At 44.3% G+C, this 15,030-nt stretch overlaps 1 protein-coding gene across 1 annotated transcript in view; it reads left to right on the forward strand.

Annotated features, from left to right (window-relative positions):
* Positions 1-242: 242 nt before the first annotated feature.
* Positions 243-15,030, forward strand: part of LOC308522652 (aldehyde oxidase 4-like) — a gene marked incomplete at both ends in the record, with an annotated part of 73,325 nt that continues 58,537 nt past the window's right edge. The window contains 4 exons of the mRNA XM_081096136.1: positions 243-296; positions 4,650-4,707; positions 8,724-8,820; positions 9,429-9,537. Coding sequence (XP_080952262.1) covers positions 243-296; positions 4,650-4,707; positions 8,724-8,820; positions 9,429-9,537 — 318 coding nt within the window. The remainder of the gene's footprint in view (positions 297-4,649; positions 4,708-8,723; positions 8,821-9,428; positions 9,538-15,030) is intronic.

The following is a 15,030-nucleotide window of genomic DNA, read 5'->3' on the forward strand; positions in this document are numbered from 1 at the left end:
AGGATGCTGAGTTGGCTCACTCCTGGCAAAGGAGGAGACAGGATGCTGCCAAGAGCCCTTTGAAGTGCTTGCAGACAGGGCGGGCAGACAGCCCTGGTTGGTGCTCCTGTCTGCTGATGTGTGGCTATAAATCACCTGCTGAAGCTTGGGCTTTTCCAATACGGATAGGCATCCGGGTGTTGGCTCTCTGACCTGCTCTACTGGAAGAAAAACCTCCTCCTGGGGCCCTGCTTTCTGGCACGATGCCTTCTCTCCCAAGTTCTGATGAGCTGATTTTCTTTGTGAATGGAAGAAAGGTAAGTTTACACAATGATTAATATGAATTTTTTCACACCAGAGACAAAGCCAAGCTACTTTTTTTTCACTATGATACCACTCCTTAATTAACCTCTGCCTTCTGTCTTTGTCAAGTCATATGTACTGGTCTGAACTTGAGCATGGGTCATTCATTCAAGGTTTAGTGCAAAATTATGAAAGCATGGGGGCTTTTGCTTGCTCTGAACTTTTCTTTTGGACAGTAAGGAGCTCCTGTTTGTATTTGTTGGATTACAATGGGAGTGAATTCTGACCCAGGTTATGAAAAACTAGATGAGCTCTACTGGAGTTCACCGATGTTATTGCAACAGAAGGTACATATGACATTAAGGATGCTAATAGCAAAGAATGGTTTTGTTTCGCCTTCATACATACACTCAGCTGGTCAATTAGCCCAGAAACTGAAGCAGCTCTCCTGAGCCACGGGGCAGGGAGGCTGCTGTGTCCACTGGGGAAGAGGTGCGGCAACTCGAATCTCCGTTGTCCTCAGGCCTGTACTTGAATGAGCAAAATGAATAAATAAAATGTTTGAGGTGCTTTGGGACAATTAGGTGGGAAAAAACTTATAAAATATTAAAACAGAAAATTGTTTTGAAAAGTCATTTGGTGTTAAGGATTTTGCTTCCCACGCCTCGTTGTGCTGCATTACTGATGTTCTTCCCTAAAAGGGGAGACACAGCTTTAATCATGGCAAACATTCTTGGAGTGTTGCCTGTCAAATAGCAGGGAAACAACATTTTTAGGAAACCCATGAACTAAAGAACAAAGAGTGAAAGAGAAAGCAAAGAACCAAGAAAAAATCTGGGTTTAGCAATACTGCTTACCAATTGGTCAGGATCTTGCATGACCTGAAGCCAACTGGCATGTCAGAAGAATAATTGCTGAGTGGACAATTCACAGGAATTCAAAAGCTAAGAACTTTTTTGAGTTCAAGGAAAACGGGGCTTTGTTGCTTTGCCTTTGCTGGTAAATAAAACCATTTATTCTTTAATAACACATTCGAATGAGTATTCCCTCTCCAGGTCTCCCAAGCTTTTGAATTCATAGCTGATAGTTTGGTATTTTTCCCTTTCTCTGTCTTACAAATTTCTAAGACAAGTAGTAGATGGCAAATAAAAGGGGGAAAATATATACAACTCTTTGAAGAAATTGGGTTTGCTGTTATTTTTGTGATTGGTCTTCTTCCCTTTAGACCCAGGGACACAGAGTTGAGCAAAGCACATTCCTTCACCAATGGCACATCTTCATCACAGTCTGGACAAGGCTCTTCATTTGCTTTATATTATTTTCTTTTTATTTCTTATCTTCTCTTTATTTCCTTTTCCCAGATGCATTCACTCTTGTTCATTATAAACATACATCCTTGTCATATCCTTTCAATATAGTCATTTAGAAAGATAGACGTATCCTTAAAATATATGCAGTTGATCCTTGAACAATACAGGTTTGAACTGCGCTGGTCCACCTATATGTCCTTTTTTCCCCCAATGTATTGTCCTTATGATTTTCTTAATCACATTTTCTCTAGCTTACTTTATTGTTAGAATACAATAGAAATATATATCCTATATAATAAAGAGGTAATATGCAAATTAACCCTCATGCCTTCACAAGATGGCTGCCTACAACCAGGCCGGCAGGGGGGTTAGTGAGGGACAACCAAATGACTGAACAATCAGGCTGCATGGGGTGACCAGGCTGGCAGGGGAGGCAGTTGGGGGTGACCAGGCTGGCAGAGGGGTGTAGTTGGGGGCAACCTGGCCGGCGGGGGGGGGGGGCAGTAAGAGGTGACCAGGCCAGCAGGGGGGCAGTTAGGGGTGACCAGGCTGGTGGGGGTGCAGTTGGGGCAACCAGGCTAGCAGGGGTGGTAGTTAGGGGCGACCAGGCTAGCAGAGGGGGCAGTTGCAGTTGACCAGGCTGGCGGGGGGGCAGTAAGGGGTTACCAGGCCAACAGGGGGGAGGCAGTAAGGGGTGACCAGGCCAGCAGGGAGGGGGCAGTTGGGGGCAACCTGGCCAGCAGCAGGGGGCACTTAGGGCTGACCAGGCCAGCATGTGGGGGGGGGGCAGTTAGGGGCGATCAGGCCAGCACACAGAGGCAGTGAGGGGTAATCAGGCCAGCAGGGGGGAGGGGCAGTTAAGGGCAACCAGGCAGGCAGGCAGGTGAGCAATTAGGAGCCAGCAATCCAGGACTGTGAGGGGGATGTCCGACTGCCAGTTGATTGGGCCTAAACTGTCAGTCGGACATCCCCTGAGGGGTCCCAGATTGGGGATGTTGCAGCCTGGGCTGAGGGAACCCCCCCGCACCCCCCACAAGAATTTCATATATACGCCAGGCCTCTAGTGTATATATAACATACAAACTATGTGTTAATTGACTGCTTATGTTATTGGTAAGGCTTCTAGTCAACAGTAGCCTATTAATAGTTAAGTTTTGGAGGAGTCAGAAGTTATATATGAATTTTCAACTGTGCAGGGGGATCAGTCCCCTAATCCCACATTGTTCGAGGTTCAACTGTACAGTGTTTGGCTTTTGCATGAGTGTATTTATATTCTTACGTTACCCAAGTGAAATTATGATTTACTTCACAGGATGTATACATCTCCGTCTATTTCTTTTGTGACTCAAAAGAGATCTATCCATGTTGCCCTTTGAACACCTGGCTCATTATTTCTGCATGTAGAGTTCTCCAGGCTGTGAACATCCTGCTTATCCAGTCCCCCAGTGATAGACATATGGGATGCTTCCAATTCCCCACTACTAACAGTGAACACCCTACCGTTATTTCCTTACCAACACTGGCAGGAAAATCTCTAAGTGAAATTAAGGCATGCCAATGTCTCAGGTCCTGCCAGGTGGCTTTCCAGAAATCCTGCACAAGTTACATTTTCCCACAGTTCATTGCATGACAAAGGCTGCCTTCTTGCCAATATAAATATATGACTTGCTAATCTATGATGTGCCAAGACTTGATTCAATCAAACTTGCTAAAGTGTGTTAATCTGATGGGTGTAAAATGTTCTTTCATTGCAGTTCTCCCTTGCTTATCTCTAGATCTTGGTAAAGTTGCTCCTTTACTCATATACTTAGTAAGAAGAAATCATTTCCTATGTGTCTCTAAAGTACCAGAGGAAACAGAAGGTATGAGTACAATTTTATGAGTGCAACTTATGGTATGACCAGAATTTTTCATATGATTATGGAAATATTTATTTATTATTTAAATATATTCTTATTGATTTCAGAGAAGAAGGGGAGAGAGAGAGAGAGAGAGAGAGAGAGAGAGAGAGAGAGAGAGAGAAACATTAATGATGAGAGAAAATCATTGATTGGCTGCTTCCTGCACTCCCCCTACTGGGGATGGGGCCTACAACCCAGGCATGTGCCCTGACCAGAATGGAACCGTGACCTCCTGGTTCACAGGTCAATACTCAACCACTGAGCCACTATGGCAGGGCTGAAATATTTATTTTAAATGGCTGGGAGTGCTATGTATTTGAGATGTCAGAGTTGCAGTTAGCATCCTTTCATTAAGTTCCCAACATCTAATCTTGTTTTCTCCTACTTGGTCTGGGCCTTGATCCTCCCATATTATAATGGGTGCTGATCTTCTCTCTGGCTCTTCAGATCCTCTGAGGACACAGAAGAAAGCTTGGAAATACGAGGCATTTATTAAAAATAATGTGGTTTGTTGTTGTTTTTCCTGGGATGATAAAAATACAAATACTTTTAGTAGAATAACGTCCTCTTTTTTGTATTGCTCAGTGCTACTGTAACCATCCAGGGAGCTGCTTGGGCAGGGAGGGCAGACAGCTTTCATCGCATGTGTCAGCTTTGACCTATTGGCAGTAACAGCCTGGAATGCAATGTGAGAGACAGAACAGAGATTGATGCTTCCTCCTGCTCTTCCTTAACCTGGTGGCACCTGCATTTCACTGGGGAAGGATGGAGAAGACAGGGGTGTCTCCCCTAAAGACACTCCCTTGTGATCTTATGACTCCCTTAGAAAATCTTCTCCAGCTAACCTGTTCTGTGGCTTTCTGTAGCCACTAGGTAACTTGATCAATTTTGGAACCTGTGTATCCATTACCCTAAATAACTCTAAGGAAAAACAACCCAGAATTTATACTTGTCATATGTATTACAAAATCCAGAGACATTAAAATAATGCTCCAACATTTTTTCAAAATTCTGGTTCCAAGTATTGTGTTTCCTTTGCTGTTGTTTAGTCTTTGGACGTCATCACCTGTCAGAAACATGCCCCTAAACAGCAGGTGGACGTGCCACACGTTCTGGTGTTCTCTCCCTAAAGTCCTCCTCTCGTTCCACACCGTAGGTCGTAGAGAAGAGCGCCGATCCTGAAATGAACCTGCTGTTCTACCTGAGGAAAGTCCGTATCCTTATGTGTCGCTGTAATCCGTCTGGATTGGGCGGGAAACAGTGAGCATGTTAAGACTTCTGAAGAAAGTCGCCTTGTGTTTGTTCTAGGTCAGTAACCTGGTGTCCAATTTGTAGCGTCTAGATGGAGTTCAGAGAACGCATCCAGAAGTGACAGATGTGTACTTTATTTGTTGTATTTTTCATCTGAGCACACACCCAGGGAACCACGAGGGTCCACTGGGAACAGCTTTGGAAAATAATTTCATGACTCCTGAGGCCCATGGTCACCCGGATGGCGGCTTCATGTTCAGGCGTGTGAAGGTGAAAACGCCCGGTCAATTGCTCAGTGCAGCATGTCCCTGACAATGGTTTCCCACAAGCACATTTCATTGACTTGTCGCGTATGCCTTTTCGTAAACCTTATTGAAGAAAACAAGGTTTTATAAACATTTCAAAATTCCAAAGTCTGGCTGATGCCCTCCCAGATCTCCACCTGGATCTAGAGCTTCCTTCACCTCTCACTCCTCCCAGGCCTCCAGTAGAACTTCCATAAAGATTCAAAAAGCATTTCTTGGTCTGGGGGGCAACTATAAAGGGGGTAGCACGAGGGCATGATGATGGCCCTATACATGTCTGTCTGCCTCCCAACAAACACACCCCAATACACAACTTTATTTCTCCCTGTTCTTCCCTTGCCAAAGTTATCTAAAAAATGATGTGTGCCGGATGCCACCTTTTCTTTTTCTTTTTTTTAAAGGAGATTTTTTTAAATATATTTTTTATTGATTTTTCACAGAGAAGAAGGGAGAGGGATAGAGAGTTAGAAACATTGCTAAGAGAGAAATATCAATCAGCTGCCTCCTGCACACTCCCTACTGGGGATGTGCCCTCAACCCAGGTACATGCCCTTGACCGGAATTGAACCTGGGGCCCTTGAGTCTGCAGGCCAATGCTCTATCCACTGAGTCAAACCGGTTAGGGTCCACCTTTTCTATTGAACTCCTTGCAATATAGTTTTCCACCCATTCATTTTACTCCTCTCGTCAATATAATCTGTCCCTATTCCACTCGTATTCCAGGAACTATACAGGTGACTGGACTATCACCACCACCCCACACCCCAAGCCTTCCATTTGCCCAGCAAACTCCTATTCAACCCTTGTCTCTTCCTTCCCTCCCAACCCCGACGTTAGTGCCCTATGACACTTGCTGTCACCCCTTCACTGGCTGCCTCCCTAACTAGGCTGAGGGCAGAGGCTGTGTCTTCCATCTTGCCACTGGTGCTTGGTAAAATTTGTGAGCTGCAAGAATGGCAGGAAGTGTTAGGGCTTCCGTGGTGGGACAGTGAACACATCGCATTTTCCTGTTCTGTGCTACAGCCAGGGTCTCACAGAGATCAAGCAGCCTTAAAATGGCACACTCTCCTCGCCCCAAGTAGCTGTGGGCCATTCACTCTCCTGGTGCATTACCTGGCCTTGCAGATTAGGTTGCTTTGAACCAGGCCAGGAGGTGTGGAGAGAGAAGACAAGCAAGAGATCCAAGAACTCACCCCAGCAGATGTGGGCTGGGCCGCTGGGATGAACGGGATGACGCCGTGGGAGGCTGTGACCTTGGGAAGGAGTGAAATAGTGAAAGAAAGATGGAATGGCTCCCCCACGTTTGGTTTCTTGTGTGACTGAGTCCCATTCTGGCAATGAGACCTAAGTCAGGCCCCAAGGCAGCAGCAAATTGGGGTTTTGTGGGAGCCTGAAGTTTTTATAATATTGGAGACCTGCCTTCAGGGAAAAAATATAAAATTAGCAATGTAAAGTAGGTACAGGGCCTTGGAAGGAGCCATGGGAGTCCTGTGAAAAGTGCAGTAGGCCAGTGCTAATGTAGGCACATGGGGTGCTGATTCTGGCAGAAAATCCAGTATTTGTGCTTATCCATGAATATTCATGCAAATCACCCACTTGAGAAACAAGTTAAAAATAAGCCTGTGGCCCAGTGGGTGTGTCTCAGTGGTTGAGCATCTACCCAGGAGCCACGAGGTCACCTGTAGATTCCCGGTCAGGGTACATGCCCATTTGGGGGCGCAATCCCCAATAGGGGGCGTGCAGGAGGCAGCTGATGAATGATTTTCATCACTGATGTTTCTTGTTCTCTCTCCCTCTCCTTTCCTCTCTCTCTAAAAATCAATAAAAACATATTTTTAAAATAATAGGCCTCTGCCTCCATCCCAGAAATATTGGCTCTGTAATCAGAGGTTGGGGCCTGGAAGTCTCAGGTGAAACACATTTACTTAGAATGACTTCTTTATGTCGTTAGGCACCAGGAAGAATGAACAGAAGAGGACACTGGAGAGATGGGAATGGGAGGCTGGGGTAATTCTGCCTAGAGCGGCTTCCGGCCATGTTTCCTTGGGAGTCCGTGCATTTTCAGCTTGCTCCTAATACAGATGAATTTCTTCATTTAGGAGGTCTAGAGAAAGCCCAGAGAAGTCTGTAGTGAATTTAGAAGTGATACAAAGGGAAGTGGTAGGGTGTGCTGACCAACAGTGAGATTCTGACGCTGCGTAAATGGGAGATGGCAGAGCCAGTGAGGGAGGATTTGGCCTGTTGTTTGCTTTTGTGTGTTTGTTTTCCTGGAATAATGAGTGGGATAGGGGCAGATATATTGGCTAGAGGAAAATCATACAATAATTAATAAATAATGATACAAGAATAAACTCTGTGTTTCATGTACTCACCACTGTAGGCCTGCTTTTGCCCACCCCCTGTTTTTCACCTGGCAACCTACTTAATGATGAGCTTTAGGATGAACTGACAGCATATGGAAGGAACTGTTTGAGGCAGGCACCTCTGGTGGGGGTGGAAGAAGGAAGCATCAAACTAGCTGTTTGTTGACCGAAGGACAAAGCAGCTGGTTGCACCAACTTTTTGCTTTTTCACTCAAGGCAATGTTAACACATGCATCACAAAGCTGTTTCACTCCAGGGGTGTATGACCCAGCCCAGAATTACATCTCTTTGTGCAGCCGCCTCTAAGATGAAGTTAGTCTCTACCTCTACCCAAGCCACGTATGATCTCCACCCATGAAATCCTTCTTAAACCTCAACCAGAAAAGGTCCCAAGCCAATTCTAGCAGATTCTTACAGAACGTAACGCAGGGGGGTTACGTAAGTTATTTGTTCTCCCTCTGTGGAAATATGCAAATGTTTGACAGAGGAAAAGTACACAGTGATTGTTGACATGACTAGCTCAGGAACCATGGTTATTAAATTAATAGTCCCTCCTCCTTAAGAAGGTAAAAGCATTGCATTGCTGAGTCTGAGAAAGGCAAGTTTCCCAGGGGGATTTTTCTAAGTTTTGCATACTCACCACCTCCACAGCAATAATGGAACTTGAGTCCAGAGTCCATTGTCCACAACTCTGGATTTAACAGGCTTTTCCCTTCCTCATTTGGACACACACCCTGATCTAACAGGCATGAGGCTCTCTGTAGCCTTCATGTACCCCACGTAGTGGGACTATCCAGATGGTGCGCTGTAGAAATGGCTATGTGTTGAGTTGCAAAGTGTAGCCCTAGTCCCTTTGGGAGTGCCATCTCAATATCTTCCAAAATATGAAAAAATTTGCATTTAGAAATGCATTTGAGAAAGAAAGAAAACTCCTTCTCACTTTTATCAATGAGCTCCTTTCCATGCAAAAGTGGAACTCTGAGCAAGGAACTCACGGGAACATGTTACTTGTCGGCGTCCGAGCAAAAAGAGTGTAAAAAGCACAGAGGCCCAGCCTGGGTGGCTCAGTGGTTGAGTGTTGATTCATGAACCAGGAGGTTATGGTTCGATTCCCAGTCAGGGCACATGCCTGGGTTTCAGGCTCAGTCCCCCGTAGAGGGCGTGCAGTAGGATCAACTATTTTCTCTCATTGTTGACGCTTTTATCTCTCTCTCCCTCTCCCTTCCTCTCTTTAGAATCAATAAAAACATATTTAAACAATAAAAGCAAGGGGGCCTGGGCCCCTCTTTTCCTTGACTCGCTTCTTTCCAGTCCACCTCGCAGGCACCAAGTACGGCTGTGGGAGTGGAGGCTGTGGCTCCTGCACTGTCATGGTGTCAAGATATGACCCCAAGACCAAGAAGATCCGGTATCCTTTATGTTGGCCAGGGCCATGCTTGGGTACATCTGGGAAGGATGTGGAGCCTCCCACTGCTGTCCATATTCACTCCTCTCCTCTCCACAGGTGCCTATGGCACTCACACAGCTCTGGGCCTGCTCTCCCTGCAGCTTCCTAAGTTCCAGATCTTTCCCATGGACTTTCTTCCCATCAGATTATATTTAATTGGGCTAGTGTGCAACCAGAATATTTGTATTTTTAAAAGCTTTGCATAGCTGGGAATCACTAGACTTAACTAACCCATGGTGGTTTATATAAGTTAATATATCATCTTATGATTAGTACAAAGTTTTCTTTTCCCTAGAATGAGGGGGGGAAAATAGAGAATTGAGGGTCTCTGGGAGGCCCTACACAAAACGCTTCCTTATTCTATTTTTCCATTTCTTTTTAATATCCTACACCAGCCACATGTAGGTTCTTTCTTGAACACTTCCAGAAATTTATGGTTTTATATCTAGAGTTCTCTGTATTCTCACGGAAATACAGTTTCGTGATTCTCCTGGACCAACATTAGTCCCTGAATTATGCTACCCATCCCTATGATTCCCAGGTGTTCTCTTTACACAATTCTATCACAGTCATTATCCAGTTACCGCGTGCCTGGTGCCCATCTGTTCTCTGTATGGGGTTGCTGTCACCACGGTAGAAGGTATAGGAAGCATCAAAACCAGGATTCACCCCGTGCAGGTAAGAGTGTACTCTGATTGGGACCAGGTGTTGGTATAGGTACCCCACATAGTCCCATGTACTCTAAATAGGTCACCAGCTGTGAAATACTTTGTGTTTTTAAATTTGAACTTTATTAGATTCCATGCTTCATAGCTAGGTGTTTTTTCAAAGACTGGTGTATAAACTAAGATTTCTTCATTAATTTTAATACATCTTACTTAGCTTCTCAGCCCCATCTTTGCCCTAAACTAAAACAAGGACACTTCAGTCTTATGAGAAAAGAAAATGAGACAGAAAATCAGAAGTTTATAGAAGATAACTGGTTGTCTACCACATTCAAAATACTGAACTCTGAATGAGAGGCTAATTTGTGTACAAATACTCCCCACACTCACCAAATGTCTCAGGAGAAACTGAGCGGCCAGGTGGCAATAAAACACAGCTAAAATGACAAGGTGTTTACTAAAGTTTACAGGACTTTTTGAAGAAATGGCAATGCTGTTTTCATATAGTAGCATAGGAACTGCTGCAGAAGTTGTTTTAAAAGCAGTGTATAGAAAGAAAATTGTAAATAGCCATATTTTCCCTTGACTTTCTTTCCCTTCAGAAACTGTGCTTGGAGCATAGAGGCTAAGAGGGTCCTCTGACAGTGGTTACCACTGATGGGTATTTGATTATAGCGCATGTCTTTCAACCATTATCTTAATGACTTTTTGATCTTATTAAGATCCTACCTCATACCTGACTCATCACCTTAACAGTCATGGAAGCACCTAGTGCTGCAGCCTATCAGATTTCTTTCTCTCCAGTCATCTTTCAAAATCACACTTGACAATCAATACTACATTAGTTTCAGGTGTAAAACATAGTGGTTTGGCATTAATATAACTTATGAAGTGATCCCCCTGGTAAGTCTGGTACCAGCTGGCACCATACAGTTATTATAATATTATTGACTATATTCCCTATGATGTACTTTACATCCCCATGACCATTTTGTATCTGCCAGTTTGTACTTCTTAATTCCTTCCCCATTTCACCCAGTCCCCCAACCCCCGCTGCCATCTGGCAACTATCAGTTTGTTCTCTGTATTCATGAGTCAGCTTCTGTTTTGTTTGTGTGTTTATTTTGTCCTTTAGATTTCACATAGAAGTGAGAACCTATGGTATTTGTCTTTCTCTGTCTGACTTATTTCACTTAGCATAATACCCTCTATGTTCATCTGTTGTCCAAATGGTAAGATTGTATCTTTTTTTAAGGCCAAGTAATATTCCACTGTACCATGGCCTTTTAAAAAATTTTAAATCTTTATTGCTGAGATTATTACAGAAGCCCCTCTTTCCCCCGCCCCCGCCCCCTCCACCTGGTTCCCATCTGCCACAGGCCTTCGCCATCCTATTGTCTGTGTCCATAGGTGATGGATGTATGCATGTAAGATCTTTGTTTAATCACTTCCTATCCCCCCACTCCCCTTCCCTCTGAGAATCGTCAGTCTGTTCCATTTTCATGCCTCTGATTCTATTTTATTCACCAGTTTATTCTGTTCATTAGATTTCTTATTCATTTATTTTGATTTTTAAATTCAGTTGTTGATAGGTATGTATTTGTTGCCATTTTCTTGTTCATATTTTTTATCTTTTTCTTTTTCTTCTTCTTCCTCTTCCTAAAGAACACCCTTCAACATTTCATATAATACTGCTTTGATGGTGATGAACTCCTTTAGCTTTTTCTTGTCTGTGAAGCTCTTTATCTGACCTTCAATTTTAAATGACAGCTTTGCTGGGTAGAGTAACTTGGTTGTAGGTCCTTGCTATTCATCACTATGAATATTTCTTGCCACTCCCTCTGGCCTGCATAGTTTCTGTTGTAAAATCAGCTGACAGTCATATGGACGTTCCCTTGTAGGTAACTAACTGTTTTTTTTCTTGCTGTTTTAAAATTCTCTCTTTGTCTTTAGCCCTTGGCATTTTAATGATGATGTGTCTTGTAGTGGTCCTCTTTGGGTTCTCCTTGTCTGGTACTCTCTGTGCTTCCTGGACTTGTCAGTCTATTTCTTTCACCAGGTAGGAGAAGTTTTCTGTTGTTATTTTTTCAAGTAGGTTTTCAATATCTTGCTTTCTCTCTTCTTCTAGCACACCCATAATGTGAATGTTAGTATGCTTGAAGTTGTCCCACAGGCTCCTTACATTATCTTTATATTTTTGGATTCTTTTTTCTTTTTGCTCTTCTTGTTGAGTGTTTTTTGCTTCCTCATATTTCAAATTGTTGGTTTGATTCTCAGATTTCTCTACTCTACTGTTGAATCCCTGTATATTATTCTTTATTTCAGTCAGTGTATGCTTAATTTCTGACTGGTCGTTTTCCTTTTTTTTTTTTTTTTTACTTAGCATATTAGACTTTTATTATAAAGGATTTTTACTCCCTATAAAGATCCTTTTCCATTTTTTTTTTTTTGCATTCTCATTAAGATCCTTGAAAGTCTCACTAAGTACCTTGGAGGTTTCTAGAAGATTCTTGAGTAACCTTATAACCATGGTTTTGAACTTTATATCCAGTAGTTTGTTTCTTCCATGTCTTTCATTTGTGACATCTTTCTTTGTCTCCACATTTTGGCTGTTTCCCTGTGTTTGTTTCTATGTATTGGGTAGAGCTGCTATGTCTCCTTGAGTTGGTAGAGTGTCCTTGTGTAGCAAGTGTTCTATAGGGCCCAGTGGCTCAGCCTCTCCAGTCACCTGAGCTGGGATATCAGTGTGCAGTTTCATTGTAATTGAGACTTGATTGCTGTTGGTGTCACTGGGAGGAATTGACCTCCAGGCCAATTGGCTGTGAGGATCAGCTGCAACTGCAGTGGCAGAGTTGCTGTTCAGAAGACACCCCTATAGAGCAGAACTCGCTGCAGTGGGGCTTTGGTGCTCACTGAATCTGCCCTTGAGTGTGTTGCTTATGGATGTGTAGAGCTGTAATCTGGTATAAGCTGACACTGACCACTGGGTACACTGGGTGTTGGGTCTCCAGGGAGGTGAAAAGACAGCCACTGCCTGGGGCCACCCAGCAGGAGCTACAGAGAGATCTGCAGATTTCTCCTCTTTGTATCAGATTTGGAAGTGCCCAGACAAGGCCCTGCTGTGGAGCAAGGCAGGCTCGTGCTGGTGCCAGGTTTTGGGCCTTTTATTAATAGGTTTGGGGCTTCCTGACCCAGCTGCAGCTTCTTTGAGATTTTAACTGAGCAAAGACAGGCCATTCATATGCAAAAGCTCCTGCTTGCAGCTTGAGTGGGGTTGTAAATTGAATAAGGCAGGGTCTTAGGGAATCACCAGGGTGGAGCAAACAGAAATGGCTGCCATCAGTCCTGACTCAGAGGTCCTAGCATAGGAACAATGATCCCTGCAGCACCTCCATATGGGAGAAAGCCATCCTGAGTTCCTGTCCTGATACCAGACAATCCAGGTCCTCCTGGTATGTGTCTGTGTTCCCCAGAGCCTCGCCCTGGTGCTGGAGCTCAGAGGAAGCAAGACCTTGTAAGTTCAGTTTGTGGTGCTGGCCTTTTAAGAGGATCAGCTGGGTCTCCATCAGCCTCTGTGTCACTGAGCCCCAATCCGCACTGGTTTTTACAGCCTGTAATTTTTACTGCCTGTAGGAATTTCTCTTCCCAACTCTGGAATCCTGGGCTGGGGGACTGGTGTGGGGCTGGGACCCCTTGCTCCTCTGGGCGGCCTCTGCAGAGACGATTAAAAAGGTGGCCCATGTGGGTGCCAGACCAGCTCCTTCTGCGCCTCTGCACCTCCTACCAGTCTCAGTGTGCTTTCTTCTTTACTTCTCTAGTTGTAGGACTTCAATTCATCCAGCTTTCCAGCGGTTCTGGATAATAGTTATTCTGTATTTTAGTTGTAATTTTGATGTGGTTGTGGGAGACAATGAGTGTAGGCGTTTACTTAAGGCCACTATCTTCCTACTTTGCATATATTGATTCTGTACAATTTTTTATGCACTAGTTCATTGATGGACACTCGCATTGTTTCCATATCTTGGCTATTGTAAATATTGGTGCAATGAACATAGGGCTGCATATATTTTTTCAAATTAGCATGTCATGTTATAAATGCAGTCTTCATTTCAGTAATTGTATTTTTAACTGATTCTTTTTTTATTATTTCTGATTGCCATTCTTATGTTTCTTATCTCTTTGTTGAAGTTCTCACTAAATTCATCCACTCGTCCCCTAAGTTCATAGAACATCATTATAACCAGTGTTTTAAGCTCTGCATCTGGTAGATTACTTGTCTCCATTTGTTGAGCTCTTTTTCTGAAGTTTTGTCCCATTCTTACATTTTGGGACATTTTTCTTTGTTTCCCCAGCCATTTTGGCTGATTCTTTGTGTTTGTTTCTGTTGTAGGTGAATCTGTTACACCTCCTGGTCTTGGCAGAGTTAGGTGTCCTGTGGGTCCCAGCGAGGCATTCTCCTTCATCACCCGAGTGGGTTGTATGTGCCCTCCTATTATAGTTGAGCTTTTGTTGCTGTGGCAATGTCAGTGGGACAAATTGACCCCAAGTTAACTGGCTGGGAGGAGTGTCTGTGACTACAGCAGACAAGCTGTTTTTCAGGGGCTGATTCCATGGAGTGGTTTTGCTTTAGCAAGATTCTAGTGCCTGCATTGGCCACCCTTTGGGTCTGTTGTTTGTGTAGCTAATTGGTTGATGTTCCGGTGTGATCTAAAACCAGGAATGATGGTTCTGGGACCTCTTGGGAGGCTCTCTGGTGCAGACCAAGTCACTTGCTGTACCTGGCCCAAGGCCACCAGGTAGAAGCTACAAAGTGATCTGCAGATGGTTGCCACCTGTGCTGGACCTGGAGGTGCCAGGGAAAGGCTAGGCTGCAAACCGAGGCCAGCTGCCACTTGTGCCAGAGGTCTGAGGCATGCTGGGGCCAGATGCTACTTGTCTAGAGTTCGCGTATCTGAACATAGGAACAATGGTGTCTACCAGATGGCTATGTGGGGGGAGAGCTCAACCAAGGAACAATGGTATGCATTCTGGGGTTTCTGTCCAAGAGAGAACCGCCCTTCCAGCCCTCACCTGAAGCCAGATGATTCAGGTGCCCTTATGTCCCTGGCATTTTTCAAGCTGCTGTCCCTTTGCTGGAACTTGGGGCAAATGTTTGTGGGTAAGTAAATCTGTGCTCAGGCACTTTCAGAGGATGCCTGGGTCTCCAGCTTTCTCCGTCTCACTCAGACAGAAGCCCTGCTGATTTTCACAGCCAAGTATTGTAAGGACTCCTTTTCCTGGCAACTGGTGCTCTGGATATGAGGCTGGGATCCGTTGCTCCCTCCACAGCCGAGGTACCCCACCCTGTTCTTAACCATCAAAGGTGGGTGTGGGATCAGCCTGTTTTGTGTCTTTGCCTCTCCTTCCAGTCCCTATGTGGCCTCTTCTTTAAACCCTTAGTTGTAGGAATTCCATTCAGCTAGTCTCCAGTGGTTTTCAGTGATGGTTGTTGTATAATTTGATTGTC

The sequence above is a fragment of the Myotis nattereri genome (genome assembly GCF_964212035.1).
Source record: "Myotis nattereri genome assembly, chromosome: 7".
Lineage (NCBI taxonomy): Eukaryota > Metazoa > Chordata > Mammalia > Chiroptera > Vespertilionidae > Myotis > Myotis nattereri.